Source organism: Phasianus colchicus, chromosome 33, assembly GCF_987193195.1.
Source record: "Phasianus colchicus chromosome 33, bPhaCol1.hap1.1, whole genome shotgun sequence".
Taxonomy (NCBI): Eukaryota; Metazoa; Chordata; class Aves; order Galliformes; family Phasianidae; genus Phasianus; species Phasianus colchicus.
The window spans coordinates 1,502,481-1,517,575 of NC_143468.1; the positions used below are offsets into that span (position 1 = coordinate 1,502,481).

At 65.3% G+C, this 15,095-nt stretch overlaps 1 protein-coding gene across 1 annotated transcript; it reads left to right on the forward strand.

Moving 5' to 3' along the window:
- The first annotated feature begins 2,917 nt into the window (after window positions 1-2,917).
- On the forward strand, window positions 2,918-13,661 carry METTL1 (methyltransferase 1, tRNA methylguanosine). Its single transcript, XM_090128483.1, has 7 exons — window positions 2,918-3,078; window positions 3,740-3,888; window positions 5,896-6,080; window positions 9,673-9,786; window positions 11,483-11,584; window positions 12,201-12,643; window positions 12,702-13,661. Exons 1-6 carry the CDS (start codon window positions 2,981-2,983, stop codon window positions 12,321-12,323), a joined length of 771 nt encoding a protein of 256 aa, XP_089984609.1. The 5' UTR covers window positions 2,918-2,980; the 3' UTR covers window positions 12,324-12,643; window positions 12,702-13,661.
- Window positions 13,662-15,095: the final 1,434 nt, after the last annotated feature.

Below are 15,095 nucleotides of genomic sequence, written 5' to 3' on the forward strand. Positions count from 1 at the left end.
ATGGGAAAGGCAGGCAGACAGGTGGGGAAGATGGATGGGAAAGACAGATGGACAGCTAGGGAAAGGCAGAAGGATGGATGGGAAGGCAGATGGATGGGAAATTTGATGGGAAGGGCAGACAGATGGGGAAGATGGACGGATGGATGGAGAACATGGATGGATGGATGGATGGATGGATGGATGGGGAATATGGATGGGAAAGACAGATGGACAGATAGGGAAAGTAGTTGGATGGGGAAAATGGATGGGAAAGGCAGACAGACAGGTGGGGAAGATGGATGGGAAAGACAGATGGACAGCTAGGGAAAGGCAGAAGGATGGATGGGAAGGCAGACGGATGGGAAAATGGATGGGAAAGGCAGACAGATGGATAGGGAAGGTGGACAGACGGATGGATGGGGAACACGGACGGATGGATGGATGGATGGATGGATGGGGAAGGCAGAGGGATGGAAAACGTGGATGGGAAAGAGGTGGATGGGAAAGACAGACAGACGGATGGAGAAAGCAGACAGATGGCAAAGGCAGATGGATGAGAAAGACAGATAGACAGATAGACAGATGGACAGATGGACAAAGACAGATAGGATGGGAAAGGCAGAGAAATGGGAAAAATAGGAAGATGAGAAAGACGGACAGATGGGGAAGACAGACAAACAGATGGGGGAGGCAGATGGAAAAGATGGTTGGGGAATAAAGATGGATGGGAAAGATGGACGGATGGGGAGGGCAGGTGGGTAAGAAAGACAGATGGACAGATGGAAAAGGCAGACGGGTGGGAAAGACGGGGGAAGGCAGACGGGTGAGAAAAGCAAAGGGGTGGGGAAGGTGGGTGGATGGGAAAGACAGACAGACAGACAGATGGGGAAGGTGGGTGAATGGGAAAGACAGACAGACGGATGGATGGGGAAAGCAGGCAGACAGATGGGAGAAATGGGTGGGGAAAGCAAACATGGGAAAGACGGACAGATGGATGGGAAAGGCAGATGGATGGGGACGGCAGGTGGATAAGAAGGACAGATGGACAGATGGACAGATGGACAGATGGGCAGATGGAAAAGGCAGACGGATGGGGAAGATGAAGAATGGGGAAGGCAGAGGGATAGGAAAGATGGACGGGGAAAAGCAGACGTGGAAAAGACAGACGGATGGGTGAGACAGACAGATGGGGAACAGATGGTTGGGAAACACAGATGAGACAGACGGCTGGGAAGGACGGATGGATGAGACACACAGACGGGAAGGACAGACGGACGGGCAGCCCCGCTGTTGCTCAACACCCCCCGGGGCCCTTCTCAGAAATCACCTCCAGTTTCAGCACCGCACCGAATTCCCCTCCGACCCCACTGCCAGGAAGGGCTGGGGGGGGTACTGGGATGGACTGGGAGGGGGGGGGGCACAGAGGGGGATGGGCACCGTGGATGGGGGGGGAACATTGGGGGGCATCATGGGGTGGATGGAGGGGGAACTGGGAGCACTGGGAGGGCACTGGGAGCACTGGAGAGGCATTGAAGGGTACTGGGAGCACTGGGAGCACTGGGGAGGCACTGAAGGGCACCGGGAGCACTGGGAGCACTGGGAGGGCATTGAAGGGCACTGGGAGCACTGGGAAGGCATTGAAAGGTACTGGGAGCACTGGCGAGACACTGAAGGGCACTGGGAGCACTGGGGGACACTGGGAAGGCATTGAAGGGTACTGGGAGCACTGGGAGCACTGGGAGGGCATTGAAGGGCACTGAAGGGCACTGGGAGCACTGGGAGGCATTGAAGGGCACTGGCAGCACTGGGAGCACTGGGAAGGCATTGAAGGGCACTGGGAGCACTGGGAGCACTGGGAAGGCATTGAAGGGCACTGGGAGCACTGGGAGCACTGGGAAGGCATTGAAGGGCACTGGGAGCACTGGGAGAACTGGGGGGCTTTGAAGGACACTGGGGGGCATTGAGGACCACTGAATGGTACTGGGGGCACTGGGAGAACTGGGAGGGTACTGGGGGTCATTGAAGGATACTGAGGAGGCACTGGGAGCAGTGGGAGCACTGGGGGAACTGGGAGGGCACGGGGGGGGACATTGAAGGGCACTGGGCGGCACCGGGAGTACTGGGGAGCATTGAAGGGTACTGGGAGCACTGGGAAGGCATTGAAGGGCACTGGGAGCACTGGGGGGCTTTGAAGGACACTGGGGGGCATTGAGGACCACTAAAGGGCACTGGGAGCACTGGGAGAACTGGGAGGGCACTGGGGGTCATAGAGGGATACTGAGAAGGCACTGGGAGCACTGGGGGAATTGGGAGGGCGTGGGGGGGGGACATTGAAGGGCACTGGGGGACACTGGGAGCACTGGGAGGCATTGAAGGGTACTGGGAGCACTGGGGGCACTGGGAAGGCATTGAAGGGCACTGGGAGCACTGGGAGGGCATTGAAGGGCACTGGGAGCACTGGGAGCACTGGGGAGGCACTGAAGGGCACTGGGAGCACTGGGAAGGCACTGAAGGGCACTGGGAGCACTGGGAAGGCACTGGGGAGGCACTGAAGGGCACTGGGAGCACTGGGGGCACTGGGAGGCATTGAAGGGTACTGGGAGCACTGGGGGCACTGGGAGGGCATAGGAGGGCACTGAAGGGCACTGGGGGGCACTGGGAGAACTGGGGGTCTTTGAGGGCACTGGGAGCGCTGGGGGGCACTGAGGGTCATTGAATGGTACTGGGGGCACTGGGATAACTGGGAGGGCACTGGGGGTCATTGAAGGATACTGAGGAGGCACTGGGAGCAGTGGGAGCACTGGGGGAACTGGGAGGGCACGGGGGGGGACATTGAAGGGCACTGGGAGCACTGGGAAGGCATTGAGGGGCACTGGGAGCACTGGGAAGGCACGGGGGGGGGGGGCGCCCACGGCGGAAGCAAGCCGCGCGCCGACGGAAGTGACGTCACCGATCCGCGCCGCGCGCTGACGTCATCGAGCGGCGCCCCACGTGTAGCGCCATGGCGGAGGAAGAGGAGGAGGCGGCGGCGCTGCCGCAGAAGCGGTTCTACCGGCAGCGGGCACACTCCAACCCGCTCGCCGACCGCGCGCTGTGGCAGTGAGTGCGGCTGGGAAACGGGTGGCGCCTTCCGCCCCGTCCGGGGAAGCCGGGAACGGGGAGCCGCACGAGGCCCGGCCTGGTCCGACGGCACCGGGACCGCCGCCCCCCCGTCCCCCCCTTCGGTGGTACCGGGAACGACCCCCCCGCCCCCGCTTTACGGCCTCGGTTGGAACACCGGGACCCTCCCCCATCTACAGCCCGACCTGGGGGTACCGGGAAGGGGAGCCCCCCCCTCCCCCCCAGCGTGGCCTGGGTTGGGGATACCGGGACCCCGCCAGTATGGCCGGGTTTACCGGGAGTCAGACCCCCCCCGCCGCCCCCCTCCCTCATGGCCAGGGATGGAACACCGGGACCCCCATTCCGGTTACGTCGGGGGTGAGACCCCCCCCCACCATGGCTGGGATTGGAACACTGGGACCCCACGCCTGACACAGGGGCACCGGGAATGTGACCCCCCCACAAGATCTGGAATGGGAACACCGGGACCCCCCCCCCACCCCGGGGGTACCGGGAATGAGACCCCACCCCCCCATTCCTCCTCCGTTGCCTGGGTTGGAACACCGGAACCCCTCCCCCACCCCGGGGTTACCGGCAGTGAGACGGACCCCCCCGGGAAGAAAAGGGGGGGGGGTAACGATGCCGTCCCCGTTGCCCGCAGCCCCCCCCGACCACAGGACATGGATTGGGCCTCGCTGTACCCCGACTTCTTCCCCCCCCGGGACACCGGGACCCCCCCCGATGGCCCCCCCGAACCGCCCCCCCAAGTGGAGTTCGCAGATGTGGGCTGCGGTTATGGGGGGCTGCTGGGTGAGTGGGGGGCATAGAGGTTGGGGGGTTCCAAGGGGGGGCACTGGAGTTGGGGGGGGCAATGGGGGAGTAAAGAACTGGGGGGGCTGGGGGAGGGATCACAGGGCTGGGGGGGTTGGGAGTCGGGGGGGGGGCACAGGGCTGGGGGGGTTGGGAGTCGGGGGGGGGCACAGGGCTGGAGGGGCTCGAAAGGGGAGGCAAACAGCCCTGGGCGTCTTTGGGGAGGGGGGGGGGGCAACACAGCATTGGGGGGGCTGAGTGAGGGTGGGGGAGGCACAGTGCTATGGGGTGAATGGGGGCTGTGGGGGGGAGGGGGCACAGCACTGGGAGGGGCACAGAGCTGGGGGGGGGTGGCACAGCCCTGGGGGGGCAATGGTGTGAGTGGGGGCAATGGGGAGCACAGCCTGGGGGGGGCTGCTATGCTGGGGGGGGCTTCAAGGTGGGGGGTGCTGGGGGGAGGACCTGGGGGGGGCATAACACTGGGAGGGGCTGGGGGTGAATGGGGGTGGGGGGGGGTCGTGGAGCTTTTTGGGGAGGCATGGCCCTGGACAGGAGGACTGGGGGTGGGGGGGCACAGAGTTGTGGGGTGGTTTGGGGGGGGGGGGCACAGGCCTGGGGGGGTGAGGGGGGCAGTGGGGAGGGGCACAGGCCTGGGAAGGGGGGGGTTACAATGGGGGGGGAGTGGATGGGGGGGCAATAGGGGTGAGGGGACAGTGGGGGGGGGGGCACAGGGCTGGGGGGGGCAATGGGGGGGAGGGGATGGGGGGCAGGGACAGTGGGGGGGGGACAAGCCTTGGGGGGGGGAGGGAATAATAGGGCAGAGGGGGGGTAGTGGGGGGGCACAGGCCTGGGGGGGTGATGGGGGGTGGGGACAGTGGAGGATGGGCACAGGCCTGGGGGGGGGGCTGATGGTGGGAGGGAACAGTGGGGGGGGGGCAGAGGCCCTGGGGGGGGGCAATGGGGGGGAGGTGACAGTGCGGGGGGGGGGCACAGGGCTGGGGGGTGCGATGGGGGATGGGGACTGGGGGGGAGCAGACAGTGGGGGGGGGCACAGGCCTGGGGAGGGGGGCAATGGGGGGGGAGGGGACAGTGGGGGGGGCACAGTCCTGGGGGGGACAATGGGGGGGGAGGAGGACAATGGGGGGGGCACAGGGCTGGGGGGGGCAATGGGGGTGGCAATGGGGGGGGGGAGAGGACGGGGGGGGGGGGCCACAGGCACGGGGGGGGGCAGTGGGGGGGAGAGCACAGTAAGGGGGGCACAGGGCTGGGGGGGGGGGGCAATGGGGTGAGAGGACAGTGGGGGGGGGAACAGTCCTGGGGGGGGCAGTGGGGAAGAGGACAGTGGGGGGGGCACAGGCATGGGGGGGACAATGGGGGGGCACAGGGCTGGGGGGGGCAATGGGGGGGGAGCAGACAGTGAGGGGGAGGTACAGGCCTGGGGAGGGGGGCAATGGGGGGGGGAGGGGACAGTGAGGGGGGGAGGAACAGTCCTGGGGGGGTAGTGGGGGGGAGAGCACAGTGGGGGGGGCACAGGGCTGGGGAGGGGGGCAATGGGGGGAGAGAGGGGACAGCAGGGGGGGGCACAGGGCTGGGGGGGGCAATGGGGGGGAGAGCACAGTAAGGGGGGGCACAGGGCTGGGGGGGGGGGGCAATGGGGGGGGGGAGGACAGTGGGGGGACCACAGGCCTGGGGGGGGGGCAATGGGGGGGAAGGGATGGTAGTGGGGGAGCCACCGGCCCGGGGGGGGGGTGGGCAATGGGGGGAGAGGACAGTGTGGGGTCACAGGCCTGGGGGGGGCAATGGGGGGGCGAGGGACAGTGGGGGGGGCATAGGGCTGGGGGGGGGCTGGGGGGTGAATGGAGGTGGTTGGGATGGGGGGGGGAGGAGTGTTGCAGATCGGTGGGGCTGTGTTCTGCATGGGGGGGGGGGGGCAGCGGGATCCAGGGGGTCACTGTGGGGTCCTTGGTGGGGGGGGTTGTCGGTCTGACCCCCCCCCCCCCCCCATAGTGGCGCTGTCGCCGCTGTTCCCCCGCACGCTGTCGCTGGGCCTGGAGCTGCGGCTGAAGGTGTGGGATTTCACGCGGCAGCGGATCCGCGCCCTCAGGGCGGCGCAGCCCGGGAGCTTCGGGAACGTGGCCTGCGTGAGAGCCAACGCCATGAAACACCTCCCGCACATCTTCCGCAAGGGGCAGGTGGGGCTGGGGGGGGGGGGAAGGGTTTTGGGGGGTTTTGGGGGGTGGGAGTCATTGGGAGGATCGTTAGGGGGGATTTGGGGTGGGGGAGTTTGGGGCTGGGATTTGGGGTTGGGAGTCCTTGGAGGGGATCTTTGGGGGGGCTTTGGGGGTGGGGAATTTCGGGGGGGGGATTTGGGGGTGAGGGGATTTGGGGGGGAAGGGTTTTGGGGTGGCTTTGGGGGGTGGGAGTCATTGGGAGGGTCGTTAGGGGGGATTTGGGGTGGGGGAGTTTGGGGGTGGGCTTTGGGGGGATTTGGGGGTGAGGGGATTTGGGGGGGAAGAGTTTTGGGGTGGCTTTGGGGGGTGGGAGTCCTTGGGGGGGATCTTTGGGGGGGATTTGGGGGGTGGGGAATTTGGAGGGGAAGGGTTTTCGGGGGCTTTTGGGGGTGGGAGCCCTTGGGGGGGATCTTTTGGGGGGGCTTGGGGGTGGGGAGTTTTGGGGGTGGGCTTTGGGGGGATTTGGGGGTGGGAGTCCTTGGGGGGGATGTTTGGGGGGATTTGGGGGTGGGGAGGTTGGGGGGAAAGGGTTTTGGGGGGTTTTGGGGGGTGGGAGTCCTTGGGAGGATCGTTAGGGGGGATTTGGGGTGGGGGAGTTTGGGGGGGGCTTTGGGGGGATTTGGGGGTGAGGGGATTTGGGGGGGAAGGGTTTTGGGGTGGCTTTGGGGGGTGGGAGTCCTTGGGGGGGGATGTTTGGGGGTGGGGAGCTTTGGGGGTGGGCTTTGGGGGGATTTGGGGTTGGGAGTCCTTGGAGGGGATTTTTGGGGGGGATTTGGGGGTGGGGAATTTTGGGGGTGGGCTTTGGGGGCATTTGGGGGTGATGGGATTTGGGGGGGAAGGGTTTTGGGGGGTTTTGGGGGTGAGAGTCCTTGGGGGGGATCGTTAGGGGGGCTTTGGGGGTGGGGAATTTTGGGGGTGGGCTTTGGGGGGATTTGGGGGTGGGAGTCCTTGGAGGGGACCTTTGGGGGGGATTTGGGGGTGGGGGATTTGGAGGGGAAGGGTTTTGGGGGGCTTCTGGGGGTGGGAGTCCTTGGAGGGGATCTTTGGGGGGGCTTTGGGGGTGGGGAATTTCGGGGGGGGGATTTGGGGGTGAGGGGATTTGGGGGGGAAGGGTTTTGGGGTGGCTTTGGGGGGTGGGAGTCCTTGGGGGGGATGTTTGGGGGGATTTGGGGGTGGGGAGGTTGGGGGGAAAGGGTTTTGGGGGGTCGGAGTCATTGGGAGGATCGTTAGGGGGGATTTGGGGTGGGGGAGTTTGGGGGGGGCTTTGGGGGCATTTGGGGGTGGGGAATTTTGGGGGTGGGCTTTGGGGGGATTTGGGGGTGAGGGGATTTGGGGGGGAAGGGTTTTGGGGTGGCTTTGGGGGGTGGGAGTCCTTGGGGGGGATGTTTGGGGGCATTTGGGGGTGGGGAGGTTGGGGGGAAAGGGTTTTGGGGGGTTTTGGGGGGTGGGAGTCCTTGGGAGGATCGTTAGGGGGGATTTGGGGTGGGGGAGTTTGGGGGTGGGCTTTGGGGGATTTGGGGTTGGGAGTCTTTGGAGGGGATCTTTGGGGGGGCTTTGGGGGGGGTGGGGAATTTTGGGGGTGGGCTTTGGGGGCATTTGGGCGTGAGGGGATTTGGGGGGGAAGGGTTTTGGGGGGTTTTGGGGGGTGGGAGTCATTGGGAGGATCGTTAGGGGGGACTTGGAGTGGGGGAGTTTGGAGGTGGGCTTTGGGGGGATTTGGGGGTGAGGGGATTTGGGGGAGAAGGGTTTTGGGGTGCTTTGGGGGGTGGGAGTCCTTGGAGGGGATCTTTGGGGGTGGGGAGTTTTGGGGGGGGGGATTTAGGGGTGGGGGGATTTGGGGGGAAGGGTTTTGGGGGGATTTGGGGGGTGGGAGTCCTTGGGAGGATGTTTGGGGGCATTTGGGGGTGGGGAGTTTGGGGGGAAAGGGTTTTGGGGGGTTTTGGGGGGTGGGAGTCATTGGGGGGAATCGTTAGGGGGGATTTGGGGTGGGGGACTTTGGGGGTGGGCTTTGGGGGGATTTGGGGGTGAGGGGATTTGGGGGGGAAGAGTTTTGGGGTGGCTTTGGGGGGTGGGAGTCCTTGGGGGGGATCTTTGGGGGGGATTTGGGGGTGGGGAGGTTGGGGGGAAAGGGTTTTGGGGGGTTTTGGGGGGTTTTGGGGGGTGGGAGTCCTTGGGAGGATCGTTAGGGGGGATTTGGGGGTGGGAGTCCTTGGAGGAGATCTTTGGGGGGGCTTTGGGGGTGGGGAATTTTGGGGGGGGGGATTTGGGGATGAGGGGATTTGGGGAGAAGGGTTTGGGGGTGGCTTTTGAGGGTGGGATTCCTTGGAGGGGATCATGGGGGGATTTGGGGTGGGAGGCTTTGGGAGTGGGGAATTTTGGGGGTGGGCTTTGGGGGGATTTGGGGGTGGAAGTCCTTGGAGGAGATCTTTGGGGTTGGGGAATTTGGGGGGGGGGGGCTTTAGGAGTGGGGAGATTTGGGGGGAAAGGGTTTTGGGGGCTTTTGGGGGTGGGAGTCCTTGGGGGGGATCATTGGGGGGGGATTTGGGGGGTGGGGAATTTTGGGGATGGGCTTTGGGGGGATTTGGGGTTGGGAGTCCTCAGAGGGGATCTTTGGGGGGGATTTGGGGGGTGGGGGATTTGGGGGTGGGGGGATTTGCAGGGGAAGGGTTTTGGGGGGCTTTTGGAGGTGGGAGTCCTTGGGGGGGATCTTTTGGGGGGGTTTGGGGGTGGGGAGTTTTTGGGGGTGGGCTTTGGGGGGATTTGGGGGTGGGAGTCCTTGGAGGGGATGTTGGGGGGGCTTTGGGGGTGGGGGGCTTTAGGGGTGGGGAATTTGGGGGGGGGATTTGGGTGTGGGGGTGTTTGGGGGAGCGTTTGGGGGGGGCTTTGGGGGAGGGCTTTGGAGGGGATTTGGAGTTGGGGATCTTTAAGGGGGATTTGGGGGCGTGGGGCTTTGGGGGGGTTCTGGGGGGGGATTTGGGGTTGGTGGTCTTTGGGGGTAGGGGTGTTTGGGGGGGCTTTGGGGGGAGGGGCTGTGGGGGGATCTTTGGGGGTGAGGGTCTTGGGGGGAACTCATTGGGGGGTGTTTGGGGCTGGGGGTCTTTGGGGGGGGGTTTGAGGGGGATTTGGGGGTGGGGGGCTTTGGGGGTGGGAGGGGCTTGGGATCATTGGGGGGGGTCTTTGTGGGGGCTCTTTGGCGGGGGGGTCTTTGGGATGGGAGCTTGGGGGGGGAGTTTGGGGTTGGGGGTCTCAGGGGGGTGGGGATCTTTGGGGGAGATTTGGGGGGTTTTGGGGAGGGGTCTTTGGTGGGACGTCTTTGGGTTTGGGGGGGGAGTTTTTTGTGGGGTGGGTTTTAGGGGTGCGGGGGGGGGGGTGCAGGGAGATGAGTGGGAGCAGAGGGGGGGCACAGGGGTAGGGCAGGGGGTCCTGGGGGTCCCGTGGGGCAGCTGTGGGGCAGCCAGGGGTGCCCTCGTGGCTCCAGGGAGCCGCATGGCTGATAGCAGCCCCCCCCCCCCGCCTCCCTGTGCCCCCCCCTTTTCCCCGTGCCCCCCCCCAGCTGAGTAAGATGTTCTTCCTGTTCCCGGACCCCCACTTCAAACGCACCAAACACCGATGGCGCATCGTCAGCACGGCGCTGCTGGCCGACTACGGCTACGTGCTGCGCCCCGGGGTGAGCACTGCCCCCCCCCCGCCCTGCTGTGCCCCCCCCGTGTCACCCACCCCCCCCCCCACACACACACCCCCCCCCGCGTGTCCCCTCTGTGTTCCAGTATGTCGCCCCCCCCCCCCCAACCATGGTCCACCCCCACGTCCTGCTTGCATCCCCCCCCCCCCCCCGTCGTCTCCCCCATGTTCCCCCCCCCCCATTGTCAGCCCCCCCCCTTGTCAGCCCCCCGCCCTCCCTGTATTCCCCCCCCCACATCCCCCCCCATGTCCGTTCCGTGTCCCCCCTACATCCCCCCCATGTCACCCCCCGTGTCCCCTGTTTGTGTCCCCCCATGTCACCCCCCCACGTCCCCCTCCCGTGAATCCCCCACATCCCCCCCGCATTCCCCTCCCATGTCCCCCTCTGTGCCCCCCCCACAACTCCCCCCATGTCCACCCCCTCCCCCTCCTTTCTCCTCCCTTCCCCCCCCCATGTCCCCACCCTTGAGCCCCCCCCCCACCCCCCCCATGTTCCAGTGTCTCTCTTCCCACATCCCCTCCTGTCACCCCCCCCACATCCCCTCCCTGTGTCCCCCCCCACATCACCCCCCCATATCCCCTCCTCTTCCCCCCCCATGAATCCCCTGCATTCCCCCCCCCATTCCCCCCATGTCCCACCTTCCCCCCACCCCCCATCTCACCCCTGTGTGTCCCCCCCCATTTTACTCCTCCTTTCTCCCCCCCCATCCCCTGCATTTCCCTTCCACATCCCCCCCCATGTCTTCTGCACCCCCCCATCCCCTCCGCCCATACCCCCAAGGACCCCATTTGTCCCCTTCTGTGACCCCCCCTTGCGTTCCCCCCCATCCCCACACGTCCCTCTCCATGTCCCCCCCCACGTCCCAATGTATCCCCCCCCATCCGCCCCACATTCCCCCCGTGTCCCAATGTGACCCCCCCACCTCCCTCCCATGTCCCCCCATGTCCCTCTCTATTGTCCCCCCCCATGTCTTCCACATCCCCCCATCCCCTCCTCCCTCCCCCCATGTCCCCCCCCTTTGCCCCTCCCCCCTTTTTCTCTCCCCCCTCGCCCCCCCCACGATACCCCCTTGTCCCCCCCCTTTGCCCACATCCCCTTTTTCTCCCCCCCATTTATCCCTCCCCCCCCACATCCCTCCCTTTGTTCCTCTCCCTTTCCTCTCCCCCCCTTTGCCCCCCTGCCCCACATCCCCCTTTTGTCACCCCCTTTGCCCCCCCTTTTGCCCCCCCATGCCCTCCCTTTGCCCCCCCCTTTTATCCCTCCCCCCTTTCTCTCCCCCCCACTTTTTTCCCTCTCCCACTTTGCCCCCCCCTTTGTCCCCCCCTTCTCCCCCCTTTTGCCCTCCCGTGTCCCCCTTTTCTCCCCCCCTTTTCTCCTCCCCCTTTTATCCCTCCCCCCTTTGTCCCCCCTTTGCCCCCCCATGTCCTCCCTTTGCCCCCCCCCTTTTATCCCTCCCCCCCTTTCTCTCCCCCCCACTTTTCTCCCCCACTTTTGTCCCTCTCCATTTTGCCCCCCCCTTCTCCCCCCTTTTGCCCTCCCGTGTCCCCCTTTCTCTACCCCCTTTTATCCCTCCCCATTTTTGTCCCCCCCCGTTCATCCCTCCCCCCTTTCTCTTCCCCCCTTTCTCTCCCCCCACCTTTGTCCCCCCCCCGTTTCCCCCCCTGACCTCCGTGCTGGGCAGGGTTTGCTGTACACCATCACAGACGTGCTGGAGGTTCACCAATGGATGCTGCAGCACTTCAGAGCTCACCCACTGTTCCAGGAGGTGCCGCCGGATGAGATGGTGAGCACTGCCCCCCCCCGCCCCCCCCCCAAAAAAAAACACCCCATCCCAGTGCTGTGCCCCCCTCCTCCCCCCCAAAAAACACCCCATTCCATTGTTGTGCCCTGCCCGTAACAACTCCCCATCCCAGTGTTCCCCCCCCCAATCACAGCATCCCATCCCAGTGCTGTGCCCCCCCCCAAAAAAACACCCCAGTGCTGTGCCCCCCCCATAACAACACCCCATCCCATTGTTTTCCCCCCCCCCCCCCCATAACAACACCGCATCCCATTGTCTCCCCCCCCAGAAACACCCCAGTGCTGTGCCCCCCCCATAACAACACCCCATCCCATTGTGTCTCCCCCCCAAAAAAAGCACCCCAGTGCTGTGCCCCCCCCATAACAACACCCCATCCCATTGTGTCTCCCCCCCAAAAAAGCACCCCAGTGCTGTGCCCCCCCCATAACAACACCCCATCCCATTGTTTCTCCCCCCACCCCATAACAGCACCCCCCATCCCATTGTTTATCCCACCCCCCACACACAACAACACCTCATCCCACGCTGCCCCCCCCCCCATAACAACACCCCCTCCCCACACTCCCCCCTCACAGCCCCCCCCCTTGTGCCCCCCCAGGCCACAGACCCGGTGCTTCCCCTGCTGGCCACCAGCACTGAGGAGGGCCGCAAGGTGCAGCGCAGCGGGGGGGTCACGTACCCAGCTGTGTTCCGCCGCGTGGCCGAGCGAGACGATGGGTGACGGGGGGACCTTCGTGTCACCCTGGGGACCTCCTGGCACTGGGGGGTCCTCCCGGACACCGCGGGGACAGCGCTGACACCGTGAGGTCCTCCTGTCACCATGAGGTCATCGTGGGGTCCTCCTGTCACTGTGAGGACCTCCTGTCACCCTGAAGTCCTCCGGTCATCATGGGGACAGCGCTGACACCATGAGGTCCTCCTGTCACCATGAGGTCTTCGTGGGGTCCTCCTGTCACCGTGGGGACACTTCTGTCACCCTGAGGTCCTCCTGCCACCATTGGGACCGTCCTGTTGCTGTGGGGACCTTCCTGTCACCCTGAGGTCCTCCTGTCACCATGGGACCTTCCTGTCGCTTTGGGGACAGCGCTGACACCATGAGGTCCTCCTGTCACCATGAGGTCACCGTGGGGTCCCCCTGTCACCATGGGTTCAGTGCTGACACTGTGAGGTCCTCCTGTTACCATTGGGACTTTCCTGTCACCGTGGGTCCTCCTGTCACCACGGGGACAGCGCTCACACCATGGGATCTTCCTGTCACCATGGAGACACTTCTGTCACCCTGAGGTCCTCCTGGCACTGGGGGGACCCTCATGTCACCATGGGGATCTCCTGGACACTGTGGGGACAGCGCTGACACGGTGGGACCCTCCTGTCACTTTGAGGACAGTGCTGTCACCATGGGGTCCTCCTGTCACCGTGGGGACAATTCTGTCACCCTGAGGTCCTCCTGACACCATGAGGTCACTGTGAAGTCCCTTTGTCATCGTGAAACCCTCACACTGTGAGGTCCTCCTGTCACCATGGGACACTTCTGTCACCCTGAGGTCCTGCTGACACCGTGGGGCCCTCCTGTCACCTTGAGGACGATGCTGACACTGTGAGGTCCTTCCTGTCACCGAGGTCCTCCTGTCACTTTGGGGACAGTGCTGACACTGTGAGGTCCTCCTGTCACCGTGGGTCCTCCTGGACACAGTGGGGACAGCGCTGACACCCTGAGGTCCTCCTGGACATTGTGGGACCCTCCTGTCACCGTGGGGACCTTCCTGTCAACTTTGGGGACAGTGCTGACACCGTGGGATCCTCCTGTCACCGGGGTCCTCCTGTCACCATGAACACACTTTGTCATTGAGGTCCTCCTGTCACCGTGGGTCCTCCTGGACCCCACGGAGGCAGCGCTGACACCCCGAAGTCCTCCTGTCACCATGACGTCACCATGACGTCCTCCTGTCACCCTGCGCTCCTCCAGGACACCACGGGGTCCCGCTGTCACCAGTTGGACCCCCCCCCCCATCACCCCATGCTCCCCATGTTGGTGCCCCCCCCGCCCCCCCCAATTTGTCAATAAAGCTCTGCCATCTCACCTTGTCTCTGCCCCCCCCATTCACCCCCCCCCCCATTTTGGGGTCCCCAAGTGGGGGTGGATCCGATGTGTCCCCCCCCCCAAGAGCTCTCTGTGCCTCAGTTTCCCCTTTGCCCCCCCCCGGGTACAACAGGGCCATATGTGCCCCCCCACCCCTCAGTGTGCCCCCCCCCCCCCCAATCTGGGTGCAGTGGGGCCACGTGTGTTTGCCCCCCCCCCCCCAAAATCCCGGTGCAATGAGGCCATGTGCCCCCCCCCCCACATTGCACGTGTGTTTGCCCCCCCCCGGCTATTTCTGCCCCCCTCCCATCCGGGTGCAATGGGGCCACGTGTGCCCCCCCCCCCGGGGTGATTTCCAGCATCGCTTCCTGTGTTGCAAGGCGGAGATTCCCGAGAATTCGGGGTCGGGGGGGGCACCCCTGGGGGGGGGGGGGGGGCACCCCTTCCCAGCACCCCCCCCCACTCACCATCACACGCGTGGGAACGGGACACGCGTGGCCCCCCCCGCATCCAACGTTTTGGGGGGGCTGGGAACTGTTGGACTGGGGGGGGGGGTCTTGAGTGGGGTTTTATTTTGGGGGGGGGGGCTGCTCTTAAGTGGGGCTGTGCGCGAGTGGGGGGGTTCTTACCTGGGGGGGGCACCGTGGGGGTGTTCGCGAGTGGGTCTGCTTGGTGGGGGGGGCTGCTCTAAAGGGGGGGTGTTCACGAGTGGGGGGTTCTTACCTGGGGGGGGCACCGAGTTCCGGGTGGGGGGCATGGGGGGGGTTTTAGCCTGTGGGGGGGGTTCATACCTGGGGGGGTCACGCGTGGGGTGTTCCGTGGGGTGTGGGGCTTCACGAGTGGGGGGACCCAACCGAGGGGGGGGGTCCGGGTTGGAGGTGGGAGGGGGTTGTCCTGTAGGGGTGTTCACGAGTGGGGGGGTGGTCATATCTGGGGGGGGGGGCAACGTGGGGATGTTCAGGAGTGGGTCTGCTTGGTGGGGGGGGCTGTTCTAAAGGGGGGGATGTTCACGAGTGGGGGGTTCTTACCTAGGGGGGGCCACCGAGTTCCGGGTGGGGGGCATGGGGGGGGTTCTTACCTGGGGGGGGCCACGCGTGGGGTGTTCCGTGGGGTGGGGGTGTAATCCTGCGGGGGGGCCTCACGAGTGGGGGGACCTCAGCCGTGCGGGGGGGGTCCGGTTTGGAGGGGGGAGGGGGGGCTGTTCTAAAGGGGGGGTGTTCACGAGTGGGGGGTTCAAACCTATGGGGGGGGCCACCGAGTTCCGGGTGGGGGGTATGGGGGGGGCGTTTATCCTGTGGGGGGGTTCATATCTGGGGGGGGCACCCGTGGGGGTGTTCACGAGTGGGGCTTCTTGGTGGGGGGGGGCTTTTCTAAAGTGGGGGTGTTCACGAGTGGGGGGGTTGTGGTGAGGAG

Bases quoted from the DNA above. Each gene is read 5' to 3' on its own strand.
- METTL1 (XM_090128483.1), top strand. From the start codon at position 2,981: ATGGCGGAGGAAGAGGAGGAGGCGGCGGCGCTGCCGCAGAAGCGGTTC. The intron at 6,081-9,672 runs GTGGGGCTGGGG...GCCCCCCCCCAG, and splicing joins ACATCTTCCGCAAGGGGCAG to CTGAGTAAGATGTTCTTCCT. The intron at 9,787-11,482 runs GTGAGCACTGCC...CGTGCTGGGCAG, and splicing joins GCTACGTGCTGCGCCCCGGG to GGTTTGCTGTACACCATCAC.